The 14585-nt window shown below is 36.2% G+C and overlaps 1 protein-coding gene across 9 annotated transcripts in view; it reads left to right on the forward strand.

Moving 5' to 3' along the window:
• TEX15 (testis expressed 15, meiosis and synapsis associated) overlaps positions 1-14585 on the forward strand; it is a 71619-nt gene that overhangs the window by 40195 nt on the left and 16839 nt on the right. For all 9 annotated transcript variants that reach the window (XR_002311126.2, XM_020879082.2, XM_020879078.2 and 6 more), the window contains 3 exons: positions 7467-7704; positions 10744-10890; positions 11900-12062. Coding sequence is in view for 8 of the 9 variants with exons in the window: in XM_020879082.2 (XP_020734741.2) it covers positions 7467-7704; positions 10744-10890; positions 11900-12062 (548 nt within the window). In the remaining variant the exon portion in view is untranslated. The remainder of the gene's footprint in view (positions 1-7466; positions 7705-10743; positions 10891-11899; positions 12063-14585) is intronic.

Genomic DNA, 14585 nt, shown 5'->3' on the forward strand with positions numbered 1-14585 from the left:
GCCTCATGCACAATATAAAACAGCATTAAAGTATTTAGAATGTACCTTTTTTCTTGATTCAGTCCTTCAGAGACTGAGTTGATGTTTTAATCTGTCACAGTTTTATCTGGCTGTTTCCAACTATTCCACTAGAACCACAATTTCTTACACTTAACTTTTAAAAAGGACCCATTCTGCAACTTCTCTGGCAGTTCAGTGGTTAAGACTCCATGCTCCCAGTGCAGGGGGCACTGATTCAATCCCTGGTCGGGGAACTAGACCCCACATGCCGCAGAACATGACCAAAAGAAAAAAAAGTACCCCTTCTGTTTTGAGGAAAGACACATTCCATTAGGTAATTTTGATAAGAAAAAATAACAGCACATGGGGAGTTCTCATTGTAAACATTTTGTATTTATAGGTACAGATCTTATTCTGAACACGGTTCAGCATTTTCATTTTTTGAACTTGCTTCCTTCACCATTTTGCATGTTAAGTGTGAACCTAACTGTAGCTTGATGGACTCACATTGAGAACTCGTTTCGGAATGTGTTTGGTCTCTTTTTTTTGTTTGTTTTAGAGTCAGTTTCTCTTGACTCAAACATGCTACCCTATTTGATGTTAGTTTTGGGTAGAATGGGTAGTTGGTGGCATAGTCTTTCCTAAAAACCACAGTTTTGAGCAAAAGTAGAATGGACTGACTATATGCTGCCCCCTCCAGATTGAAATAATGGTTTGATCAAAAATTAATTCCTGCATTGTTCCTTGATTTGAGTTAGATTAGGCATTTTAATTTGTGTCCTTTTTCACAATGCCCCCAATACTTCATTTCAACCATTTATTTCTCCCTGTTAACATTACAAGAGAGTTAAAACAACTCCCCAACAATACAAGACCTAACAGAACATTCTAAATGACTAATAGATGTAGGATTTATGTATTTGCTCAATTAGACAAACTGATTTATATCCCATAGTATTTGATACTCATTTTATATTGGTTTTGTCTTGTTTCCTTACTATATTATGAGTTTTATCTTACTTGTTTTTCTGTCTGTAGTGTGGAACTGAGTCTGGCAACATAGTGGGCAATTAATTGTTAAATTAAGCTACATTTCATCATTTTAAATGAGTGATGCTAGAAGATACCCTTAAGTAGCCTTAAGGCATAGGTTAAAAAAAAAAATACCAGAATGGTTAGTAGAAGAGAAAAATAGGATAGACAGATAAAAAAAGAAAGTGTTAATAACATTGACTGCCTCTAGCTTTTCTTTTTGTTGTTCCCATTAGAGGAGTGTATAATCTCTGGTCTCATCAAAAGCAAGTAGTTCCCAAAATGCACCAGTCTCCCATTTCTCATCCACATTGCATCTACTACTTCTTAAGTGTGAAATAAGCAGAAACACATTAATCATCTAAATATATGTGTATTCAGTCACTCATTGAGCATTTCAGTGCCAACTGTGTCAGAAAATGTATTCAGTTCAGTTCAGTTCAGTTGCTCAGTTGTGTACGACTCTTTGCCCACCCCATGGACTGCAGCATGCCAGGCCTCCCTGTCCATCACCAACTCCCAGAGCTTACTCAAACTCATGTCCATTGAGTTGGTGATGCCATCCAACCATCTCATCCTCTGTTGTCCCCTTCTCCTCCTGCCTTAAATCTTTCCCAGCATCAGGGTCTTTTCAAATGAGTCAGTTCTTTATCACCCTCAGAGAAAAATGAATGTTTTCTCCTCAACCTTAGAGAGTTTATATTCCAGTGGAGAAGACATACAGCTAAAATGTCAAATCTTATGTTATAATAAAGATGTAGGTGCATAGATGTGGGATTGAGCATTCTTCCTAAGAGTCTTGAGAGGTGTTTTGAAGAGTTAAGAACTTTAGCTGGTCTCAGTGGATAATAGAGAACTGAATTCAGTTCTTCTTAAATATATTGCCCTATTTGTATCAGTTTGACCTTTTTTTTGTTTTAATATAACTGGACTTTAAACATTTGAAATTTATGTGAAAGGGTATCATTTTAAAGATCGTCAATACCTGTCTTGACACTGAGGTTAAATTTATACTCAGCATCTCGGTTTACATTCCACCCCAAATGAGTAGACTGAACCATCCATGCTTAATTTCATTTACTATATCAATGATTGGTTCCAAGATGAAGTAAAACTAAATCAGTTTGGGCCAGTGACACCCTGGAAAAAGGGGTTAATCCTCTGTGTCCATTTTGGGAGGATCAGTTCCTGGAGGTTTACTGTGTTCCTTTGGTGGAGTCTTATTTCCCTGACTCTTAGAGTCCTGTAGCCTTGCTTAGGTGTCTGCATGCTGACGAAAAGACTCTATGGACTGACTTTGCTAAGAAAAGACCTTCCTCTGCGGGTGGGGACATGCTGAAGATTGCTGTGACACTGGGTTAATGGTGGGTTCCCAGGGAAGGGGCGTGTGTGGCTCCATGTCTCGGGGATTGTGGTATAACTCATTGGATCAAGCCATTGGGATCCACAACATGGACAATTGTGTGACCTTTGGAAAGCACTGCCAGGTGTCTGCAGAGGCTCCAAGGACTGTTGGGGTTCTCAGCGGCACCTCATCGTCGTAAATGAGGGAGAAGACCAGAGCAAGCAGCATTGGTGGCCCAGGTGGCTTGGTATGCACACTCGGCCATGCAGGCCAGGTGCAGGTACCTGTGTGGTGACCAAGCTGGTCGGGGATCCAAGAGAGGAGACGGTAGGGAGGGACTCAGGAGACAGGCATCAGCAAGTGAGGATACTTGTGGAGAGAACCTGGTGAAATTTGCAGGGGTCCAGGCAAATCTGTGCTGGCTTTGGTTTCTTTGCTGGTGGAAGTTGTCAGGGTCATTTGTAGACCAGGTCACTGGGAAAGGCAGTCTCTTGCTGTGTGGCTGCTGAGTAGTCCCTGCCTTTCTTCTCGTTCCTAGCATGAGTATATGCCCTGGCTTTGCCAGTATCTTCAGGTCAGTTCAGTTGCCCAGTTGTGCCCGACTCTTTGCAACCCATGGACTGCAGCATGCCTGGCCTCCCTGTCTATCAGCAACTCCCAGAGCTTTGCTCAAACTCACATCCATTGAATCGGTGATGCCATCCAACCATCTCATCCTCTGTCATCCCCTGCTCCTCCCACCTTCAATCTTGCCCAGCATCAGGGTCTTTTCCAAAGAGTCAGCTCTTTGCATAGGTGACCAAAGTATTGGAGCTTGATCTTCAGCATCAGTCCTACCAATAAATATTCAGGACTGGTTTCCTTTAGGATTGACTGATTTGATCTCCTTGCTGTCAAAGGAGATCTTCTCAAGAGTCTTTTCCAGCACCACAGTTCAAAAGCATCAATTTTTCGACACTCAGCTTTCTTTATGGTCCAGCTCTCACATCCATACATGACTACTGGAAAAACCATAACTGACTAGATGGACCTTTGTCGGCAAAGTAATGTCTCTGCTTTTTAATATGCTGTCTAGTCTGGTCACAACTTTTTTTTCCAAAGAGCAACTGTCTTTTAATTTCATGGCTGCAGTCACCATCTGCAGTGATTTTGGAGCCTAAGAAAATAAAGTCTGTCACTATTTCCACTGTTTCCCCATCTATTTGCCATGAAGTGATGGGACTGGATTCCATGATCTTCGTTTGTTGAATATTGAGTCTTAAGGCAGGTTTTTCACTCTCCTCTTCACTTTCATCAAGAGGCTCTTTAGTTCTTCTTTGTTTTCTGCCATAAGGGTGGTTTCATCTGCATAGCTGAGGTTATTGATATTTCTTCTGGAAATCTTGATTCCAGCTTGTGCTTCATCCAGTCCGGCATTTCTCATGATGTATGATGCATGTTGGTTAAATAAGCAAGGTGACAGTATACAGCCTTGACGTACTCCTTTCCTATTTGGAACCAGTCCGTTGTTGCATGTCCAGTTTTAACTGTTGTTTTTTGACTTGCATACAGATTTCTCAGGAGGCAGGTAGGGTGGTCTGGTATTCCCATCCCTTTAAGAATTTCCCACAGTTTGTTGTGATCTACACAGTCAAGGCTTTAGCATAATCAGTAAAGCAGAAGCAGATGTTTTTCTGGAACTCCCTTAATTTTTCGATGATCCAACAGATGTTGACAATTTGATCTCTGGTTCCTCTGCCTTTTCTAAATCCAGCTTGAACATCTGGAAGTTGTTGGTTCATGTACTGTTGATGCCTTACTGGGAGAATTTTGAGCATTACTTTGCTAGCATGTGAGATGAGTACAATTGTGCAGTAGTTTGAACATTCTTTAGCATTGCCTTTCTTTGAGATTGGAATGAAAACTGACCTTTTCCAGTCCTGTGGCCACTGCTGAGTTTTCCAAATTTGCTGGCATATTGAGTACAGCGCTTTCACAGCATCATCTTTTAGGATTTGAAATAGCTCAACTGGAATTCCATCACCTCCACTAGCTTTGTTCATAGTGATGCATCCTAAGGCCCACTTGACTTTGCACTCCAGGCTGTCTGACTCTAGGTGAGTGATCACACCATCGTGGTTATCTGGGTCATGGAGATGTATTTTGTATAGTTCTTCTGTGTATTCTTGGCACCTCTTCTTAATATCTTCTGCTTCTGTTATGTGCATACTGTTTCTGTCCTTTACTCTGCCCATGTTTGCATGAAATGTTCCCTTGGTATCTCTAATTTTCTTGAAGAGATCTCTAGTCTTTGCCATTCTGTTGTTTTCCTCTATTTCTTTGCATTGCTCACTGAGGAAGGCTTTCTTATCTCTCCTTGCTATTCTTTGGAATTCTGCATTCAAATGGGTATATCTTTCCTTTCCTCCTTTGCCTTTCCCTTCTCTTTTCACAGCTATTTTTAAGGCCTCCTCAGACAGCCATTTTGCCTTTTTGGTCTTGATCACTGCCTCTTATACAAGGTCATGAATCTTGTCCATAGTTCTTCAGGCACTTTATCAGATCTAATTCTTTGAATCTATTTGTCACTTCTACTGAATAATCATAAGGGATTTGATTTAGGTCCTACCTGAATGGTCTAGTGGTTTTCCTTACTTTCTTCAGTTTAAGTCTGAATTTTGCTTTAAGGAGCTCGTGATCTGAGCCCAGTCAGCTCTTGGTCTTGCTTTTGCTGCCTGTATAAAGCTTCTCCATCTTTGGCTGTAAAGAATATAATCAGTCTGATTTTGGTGTTGACCATCTGGTGATGTCCATGTGTGGAGTCTTCTCTTGTGTTGTTGGAAGAGGGTGTTTGCTATGACCAGTGTGTTCTGTTGGCAAAGCTCTGTTAGCCTTTGTCCTTCATTTTGTACTCCAAGGCCAAATTTGCCTGTTACTCCAGGTATCTCTTGACTTCCTACTTTTGGGTTCCAGTCCCCTATGATGAAAAGGACATCTTTTTTGGGGTGTTAGTTCTATAAGATTTTGTAGGTCTTCATAGAATCATTCAACCTCAGCTTCTTCCGCATTACTGGTTGGAGTCTACACTTGGATTATTATGATATTGAATGGTTTGCCTTGGAAATGAACAGAGATCATTCTGTTGTTTTTGAGATTGCACCCAAGTACTTCATTTCAGACTCTTGTTGACTGAGGGCTATTCCATTTCTTCTAAGGGATTCTTGCCCACAGTATTAAACATAATGGTCATCTGAATTAAGTTCGCCCATTCCAGTCCATTTTAGTTCACTGTTTCCTAAAATGTTGATGTACACTCTTGACATCTTCTGTTTGACCACTTCCAATTTACCTTGATTCATGGACCTAACATTCCAGATGGATCACAACAAACTGGAAAGTGCTTAGAGAGATGGGAATACCAGTCTACCTTACCTGTGTCCTGAGAAATCTATATTCAGGTCAAGAAGCAATAGTTAGAACTGGACATGCAACAGCAGACTGGTTCCAAATTGGGAAAGGAGTATGTCAAGGCTGTATATTGTCATCCTGCTTATTTAACTTATATACAGAGTACATCATGATAAATGCCAGACTGGATGAAGCACAAGCTGGAATTAAGATTGCTGGGAGAAATATCAGTAACCTCAGATACACAGATGACACCACCTATATGGCAGAAAGCGAAGAAGAACTAAAGAACCTCTTGATGAAAGTGCAAAGGAGGGTGAAAAGCTGGCTTAAAACCCAACATTCAGAAAAACTAAGATCATGGCATCCGGTCCCATCACTTCTTTGCAAATAGATGGGGAAACAATGGAAACAGTGAGAGATTTTATTTTGGGGGGTCCAAAATCACTGCAGATGGTGACTGCTGCCATGAAATTAAAAGATGCTTGCTCCTTGGTGAAAAGCTATGACCAACCTAGACAGCATATTAAAAAGCAGAGACATTACTTTGCCAACAAAGGTCCGTCTAGTCAAAGCTATGGTTTTTCCAGTTGTCGTGTATGGATGTGAGAGTTGGATTATAAAGAAAGCTGAGGGCCAAAGAATTCATGCCTTTGACCTTTGGTGTTGGAGAAGACTCTTGAGAATCCCTTGAACTGCAAGGAGAGCAAATCAGTCAATCCTAAAGGAAATCAGTTCTGAATGTTCATTGGAAGGACTGATTCTGAAGCTGAAACTCCAGTGCTTTGGCCACCAGATGCAAAAAACTGTTTGGGAAAGACCCTGATGCTGGGAAAGATTGAAGGTGGGAGGAGAAGGGAATGACAGAGGATGAGATGGTTGGATGCCATCACCGACTCATTGGACATGAGTTTGAGCAAGCTCCAGAAGTTGGTGATGGCCAGGGAAGCCTGGAGTGCTGCAGTCCATGGAATTGCAAAGAGTCATACACAACTGATTGACTGAACTGAACTTAGATCCTAAGAAAAACCAGTAGAGAAATTAGGAAAACAGAAAGAAGTATTTTAATTCTTCTGACTGTTAAGAATATACCTTAACAATCAAACATAGAGATCTTAGTGGTTTATAGAGCCTGACATCAGGGTGAAAACAGGAGCAGGAAATGACAACAGTGGAGCTGAAAGTTAAGGCTGACATCTCTGGGAAAAGAGAAGTGGTCATGATCTCATCGGTTAGTCTTGCTTGTAATTGTTGCTGTGTGTTTTGTTGCCATGGCTGTCTCCCGTTAAAGGTGACTTATTCTTGCATATAAATATTAATACTTGTGAGTGACATCCCAGGAAATGGTAAATATTAGTAGTATGTGGTGTTCACGAGTTTTCCTTTGATTGGTATACACATTGCTTTCTAGATTCTGTAGCTTCTCCGTTGATGATGGTGCTTTGGAATCAGCTCTGTCGTAGTGACTGAACCACGCTTGTATCGTGTGGTGTCACAGCTGCTGCTGTTACTGGTGCTGAGCAAGCCATGTAGGACTCCTTACCTAATACCCCGGTGTTTCAGTGGTTCTTGTGGGATGTAGGTGAGGTTTCAGGAGTATAGACTATAATTTTTGTTTCCTATCTTTAGCAAACCTGAAGTATTTGTCTTCTTTGGAAATTCTGTTGATGTTCTCATTTAACTATTCACTGTTTTGCTTTAGGTCAGAGATGCGTGAGAGTGGAAGGCATGGCAGAGAACTTGAAGAACATTTCTGCTTTTTAGCACTTCCTCAGAAGGATGTGACTGAGATATATCACAGTGGACTAAGTACCAAAGCATCTTCGTTGAGAATACTAGGAAACCCTCGTCTTGGAATTTATATATTTAGACATGTTGATGTTGCCTTGAATTATGCTCACAATAGAAGCATTACTGTAGAAAGTATTATCATATTTAAGGTTGGTAGCACAAAAGAAATATTATATTCAGTTTGCTTTAATTGACCTAAACATTATTTTACTTTCAACATGAATTACTGTTTTAAACTCGAATTGTATAAAATAAATAATAGTTATCATCATCATCACCATTTGAAATTTTCCCCTATTTTTGGCTCTAGTGGGTATGCAGCATAAAATCTTCAAGTAAGCAAAGGCAGGCTTTATCATCTTGGTTTCCTAATGTATATATTTTTTGTTCTAATTGACTTTATTATCTCTCTTTCTTTTGTTCAGACTATAATTAATATCAGTGTTTTCAGTGTCTTTTTCCAGAACATTGGTATTAATAATTCTGGTTTAGCTAAAGTTACTAAACTCCTACTATTTATTTTAATTAACAGTGTTAGACAATATTAATTACTTTGTATTGATAATCTTACTATCTTATATAAGATGTTAGCATTAGGAAAAATGAAGTTAGAAGTATATAGATCTCTGAATAATTTTGTAACTTTTTTGAAAGTCTGAAGTTATTCAAAATTGAGGAAAAAATCAGTCTTACAGTTGAATTGTATCGACAGACACAGATAGGCTAAGATATATTTTTTGGTTAACTGCAGCTTTGCCAAGACTACTAAAATCACAGTAGGTAGACAGGACCCTCAGTTATGTAACTTAGAATGTGGATGAAAGTGAAAGGGAAAGTGAAAGGGAAGTCGCTCAGTCGTGTCCAACACTCTGGGACCCCATGGACTGTAGCCTACTAGGCCCCTCCGTCAATGGGACTTTCCAGGCAAGAATACTGGAGTGGGTTGCCATTTCCTTCTCCATAGGATGTGTATACATCCACATAAAACCAATGGTTCATTTGGTATTATTTAGTTATTTTTAGATCTTGGATATTATCAAAGTCATAAAGTGTAATTTATATTAAAATACTGATTTTAGGAAATTTGGAACATACTCAGAAGCTCTGAAAAGCCCATTGATAATGATAGTTAATTTTTTTGTATATCTATACTTCATCTTCTGCTTATATACATGGATATGCATTGTACTATGGTCATTAAAATATATTACTACTTTAATACTATATAACATTTTTTATTGATTATAAAATCATTTTCCATACCATTCAATATTTTTTGTAATATCATTTTGAATGACTATGTAATATTCCACTCTACAGCACTACCATAAATTTGTTAACAAATTTTTCAATGTTGGGATATAAATTACTTTTGCTTTGTTTTGTTTTGTAGTTTTAAGTAGTACTTGGATTATGTAGGTACATTTTACACACACCTGTGATTATTTGCTAAGAATTGATTAATTCCTGTGTGTCAAGTTAGGAGTCACATGTATACGTACACGTTCCCAGTTTTTGATACGTAATGCCCAGTTGTCCTGAGAAAGGTTAGACTAACTGCCAGTCCCATGCAAAGCATGGGAAATGTTTATTATCTCTTATCTTTACTAACTCTGTGTATTATATTTTTAAAAAAATATTTGCCAGTCTAATATGTGATAGTTTCTTTCTCGTTGTTGGTTCAGCTTTTCTTTTTCATAGTTATTGCTGAGCTTAACATTCTGCATGTATTCACTGATGATGAGTGAATTGCCTATTAACAACTTTTGCTAGATTTTTGTTTTTTCTATTTTTCTAATTGATTCATCAGCATTATCAATTCATTAAAGTGAATCTTGAGAGCTAGGATTTTCATTGTATAATGTTTTATCACTTAGTGCTTTCTTTTTTAAAATAAAAAAGTTTATTTTTTTAAGTTTTTTTAAATAAACTTTCTATTTTGGAATAAATTTAAATTTACAGAAAAGTTATATAGTACAGAAAGTCCTGTATACAGTTTTCCCTAATGTTACCATTTCATATAACTATGGCACCTCTGTTAAAATGAAGAGCCTAATAGTATATATGTTAATTATATCTCAGATTTTTAAAAAAATAATAAAATGAAAGAAACCAGCATTGGTACAGTACTATTTGCTACAAATTATTGGTTTCTGCCAGTTTTTCTACTAATGTTTTTTCCTCTTCCAGTGTCCAAGTACAGAGTACCACATTACATTTAATATTATTTTTAACTTTGAATGAATTACTAGCATATGAAAAAATAAAAGTAATAAAATTGGGGACATAAAATTTGCACTTGTTTTCATATTAACTGCACTTTTCCCTACCTTTTATCACTTAATGGTTCATAGTTTTTAAAATTTTTATACTAATTTTTTTTAATTTACTTTTTAATTGGAGGCAAATTGCCTTACAATTGTTGTATTGTTTTCTGCAATACAACTTGATCATTTTTTTGTGATGTACAGAAGTTTTGGAATATTTTACAAAGAAGCATGATTTCGGTTCGTGGTTTTTTGGCAGTATGGTTAGAAAAGAATTATCTTTGAGAGTAGGTAAATATTCGTATTTCTTTCTACAGTGTTTACATTACTTAAATATTTAATTTATTTGGTATTTATTTTGGTTTATAGATTAAGAGACAAATTTAATGTTTTTAAGGTCCACGCCATTTAGTGAATAATCTGGTTCTGCTTCATCTGTTTCAAGTGATGCTTTTAATATTATGCTGTATTTTTATAGCTGCTTGGACTTATCTGGACTTTTTACTTTGTACAATTTTTTCCATCTCTGCCTTTTTTTGTGGTAGTAGTCTTTTAAAAAGTACTTAATATCTGGAAGTATGTGTCACTTTTCCTGTTCCATCATTATTTCTGACTCAAATATTTTTTTCAAAAATTTTGTAGGTTGTTCTTGTTTCATCTTCCAGAGAAGTTTTTAAATTAAAACTCATTTCTATAAATGGATTTTCTGAAATTTTTGTTGAAATTACTTTAGTCTTAGAGTTTGATTTAGGGAGGAATTGACATAATTCTAATAAGTCATCCCATTCATCTGGGACATGAATTATCTCCCCATTCTAATTTCTTTCCTTAAAATAAAAGCTAGTTTTATTTTCCTGGTATGAGAGTTTAAGATGTTCTGGTATATCTTTATTGACTTTCTTTTTACCTTTTCCTCCCCAGGTTCTTTTTGGAAAAGTGAGGAAAATTCAGCCTTCACTAGATAAAAGCAAAGTTTCTTTGGATCCTTCTCCTAACTTTGACTGCCATATGTCAAGAAATACACCTTCTCTGAAGGATACCATTGAACTCCAAGCCTACAGTTCAGCAGTATGTTTACTTTTTGATTCACTTGACTACTTGAAAGTTACTTGCCTCACATTGTATGATACAAGTCTTAAAACAACTGTCCAAAATATTAAGTGGAAATCTCTTACTTCATTCATATTTGTTTAGGTCATGTAATATGACCTGAATACGAAATAAGCCAATAAGATGGCAAGGTGACACAAAGACTATCTTCACAGATACTGCTTTTTTTATGAATTAAAGGTTTCTGGCAACTTTGCCACATCTGTTGGCACCCTTTTCCATATAATATGACCTAAATAAGTAAATAGTAAAATCTGCTTTAATATTTGTGATCTGAAAACATTAATAAAGAAGCTTCTAGATTTGCATTTAATTTTTGCTCCTTTTATTTAAATGTTCATAGATTAATGCCTAACTTGCAAAACAAAGATACTTTGAAATAACCCTACTGATTCTTTGTACTTTGTAAAAGGAAAAAAGGCTTATGTTTTAGTCATTAGATAGTCGACTAATTATTAAGCAGTAATTTTCTGTCATATCTAAAAGAGACACTTATCTAACCTTTTAACCTTTTATAGACTTTTAACCTTTTATAGAAGATTAACTTATAAATACCATTATGTATAATTATATATATATGATTAAATGAGGATATTTTAGAAGTGTGTATACTCCCACATGTATATTAAGCTATTGTTATTTTTCTAGTTGACTTTTCCTCCCAGATAAAATACAATATAGTGATTCCTAGCATATGCAAAACATTGAAGTTTTAATGGAAAAATGCTTTTATATTTAAATATAGATTATGTCTTTCTGCTGATATTTGAAGCCTATCAAGGAAAAAAGATGATGTGGAGAAAAAAATTCATCTTCAAGAAAACTAGAGTTGAAGAAGACAGGGAGAGGGAGATGTATAAAAGATGGGTTAATAAATAGCAACATGGCGTTAAATAGATTTTTTAAAATAGAAACTTTTTCAAGTCTGTAAAAATTAATCATCATAAAAATGTTTTTTATCTTTTAGGTATACTTGTATGAATATAATATTCTTTCAAAGCCAGTAGATAAACCTAGGCAGTGTCTTCCATATGCAATAGTAACAGTAAAATTTATTGGTCAAAAAGTAGATAATGGACACTTCATGACACCTTTGAGACCCCTCGCAACAGGATTTCCTAGGAGAACTGGTAAGATACATATATATACATACATATATACATAATACATATATATTCTACTTCAGTAGCATCTGTGGTGGTCTTACTGCTGAATATTATTTTCTAATATATCATGAATCTCTAAGCAAAATAGGTGTGCTTTCCCTGTTTTTGATTTTATATATCTAGAATTAACATTGTAACTGTTTTTGTTACTTTTCTCAGCGTTAAGTTTGTGTGATCCTTCCATGTTGATATATATAACCATAGTTTCTTCATTTTCACTCATATATATACACACACACACACATATAATATTCAATTTTATGACTCTACATTATACTTCGGAGCATATTTGGACATTTTGTGGTTTTCTTCATATTCCAAACATTGCTGTTTTAAACATTCATATAAGTGTCTCAGTGCTTATGTGCAAACTGTTCTACAGAGTATATATCTACATCAGGAATGTGCCACTTAATTTAGAAACAGTGTCATAATTTTCAAAAGTGGTTGCATCAGGTTACCTTAATTACTCTCTGTCATTGCCAGCATGATAGACTTTTAAAAAATACATTTCTGCCAGACTCACAGATTTGAAAACAGACATATGGTTACCAAAGGGAAAGGTAAGTGGGAGGGATAAGTCAGAAGTTTGGGGTTAACATGTATACAATACTGTATATAAAACATAATCAGCAAGGACCTACTGTATAGCCTAGGAAACTCTACTCAATAACCTATACAGGAAAAGAATCTGAAGAAGAATGGATATATTTATATGTATAACTAAATCACTTTTCTTTATACCTAAAACCAACACAGTATTGTAAATCAGCTATACTCCAATATAAAATAAAAATTAAATTTAAAAAGTTTCTGCCAGCATAGTGAGAGGGATATGTTATCATTATCAGCTCAAAAAGAGACTATTTACCCATTAAAAGCTTTTATTTGTCTTTTTCCCCAAGCCCCACACTATCCCTAAACAGTCACCAGTCTGCTTTCTGTCTCTAGTAAACCTATTCTGGCCATTTCATATGAGTGAAGTCATAAACAGTAGCCTTTCGTGACTGGTGACTTTTGCTTAACAGTGTTCTCAGGGCTCAGGCATGTTGCAGCATGTGTCAGCACCTCACTCCTTTCTGGGGAATAATGTTCTGTTATATACGTTGCGTTGTGTTTGTTCATTCATCAGTGGATGGCCAGTGGGTTGTTTCCACCTTTTAGCAATTACGAACATTTATGCTAAGAACTTTCTTGTACAAGGTTAGGTGTAGATGTGTTTTCTTTGCTCTTAGGTATATAGCTGAGAGGCATATGATTATAGGGGAAGTCTGTATCAATCATTCAAGGAACTGCCAGACCATCTTCCAAAGTGGCTGCACCATTGACATTTACATTAACAGTGTGTGAGAGTTAGAATTTCTCCACTTTCTTGTTAACACTTATTATCTGACTTTGAATTATAGCCATTTTGTGGATATAAAGTGAGGTTTTCAGAGTATAAGTTTTATACTTCTTTTGTTAAATATATTCCTAAGTATTGCACTCTTTTTGATCCTCTTGTAAATAGAGTTGTTTTCTCAATAGTGATTTCCTTGGGGTTTTCTATATGCAAGATAGGATCCATATGCAAATAGAGATAGTTTTACTTCTTTCTTTCCAATCTAGATGTCTTTTATTTCTTTTTCTTGTCTAATTGCCTTGGCTAGAACCTCCAGTGGAATGTTAAATAGAAGTGGTAAGAGTGGCCATCTTTGTCTTGTTCCTGAACTTAGGGGGAAAGTGTTTACTTTTTGCCAGCAAGTATCATGTTAGCTGAGGGGTTTTTTAATGTCCTTTACCATGTAGAGAAAGTTCCTTTCTATTCCTGGTTAGTTGAGTGCTTTTATCTTGAAAAGGGAAATTAATTATCCTTCAGAATCTTTGCCATCTAAAAGGTTTTTTAATATGAATCTTCTTGTGCATTTAGTGGGGTTGGACATCTTTTAGTATTTGTTGACAATTTTTATTTAACCTGTGATTTTCTTAGTCATATACTTTGCCCAACTGTCTGTTGCACTGTCTTTTTTTAATTAATCTTTTGAAGATACTGTATGTTTTAATGTATTCCAATATATTTAATAATATACTGTTTGTCTCATCCCTATTTTTGAACATATTTCACTATAGCTTACTATAATTGAAAGTATAATCACAGTGATTATATAATTTGGGAATCTTCAACAGAGCTATTTTTTTTAACATTTTGTGAAAACTAAATGGTACATTCTCAGTGATATGATTATGATTTCATATATTATTCATGAGCAATTTCTGATTATTAGTCTATTTTAATAATAGTATTTTCATGGTACTGCTTAGCTATGTACCCAGTAGCTCAGTTGGTAAAGAATCCACCTGCAATGCTGGAGACCCTGGTTCAATTTCTGGGTCAGGAAAATCCGCTGGAGAAGGGATAGGATACCCACTCCAGTATCCTTGGACTTCCCTTGTGACTTAGCTGATAGAGAATCCGCCTGCAGTGCGGGAGACCTGGGTTTGATCCCT

The sequence above is a fragment of the Odocoileus virginianus genome, chromosome 32 (genome assembly GCF_023699985.2).
Source record: "Odocoileus virginianus isolate 20LAN1187 ecotype Illinois chromosome 32, Ovbor_1.2, whole genome shotgun sequence".
In the NCBI taxonomy this organism is placed as follows: Eukaryota; Metazoa; Chordata; class Mammalia; order Artiodactyla; family Cervidae; genus Odocoileus; species Odocoileus virginianus.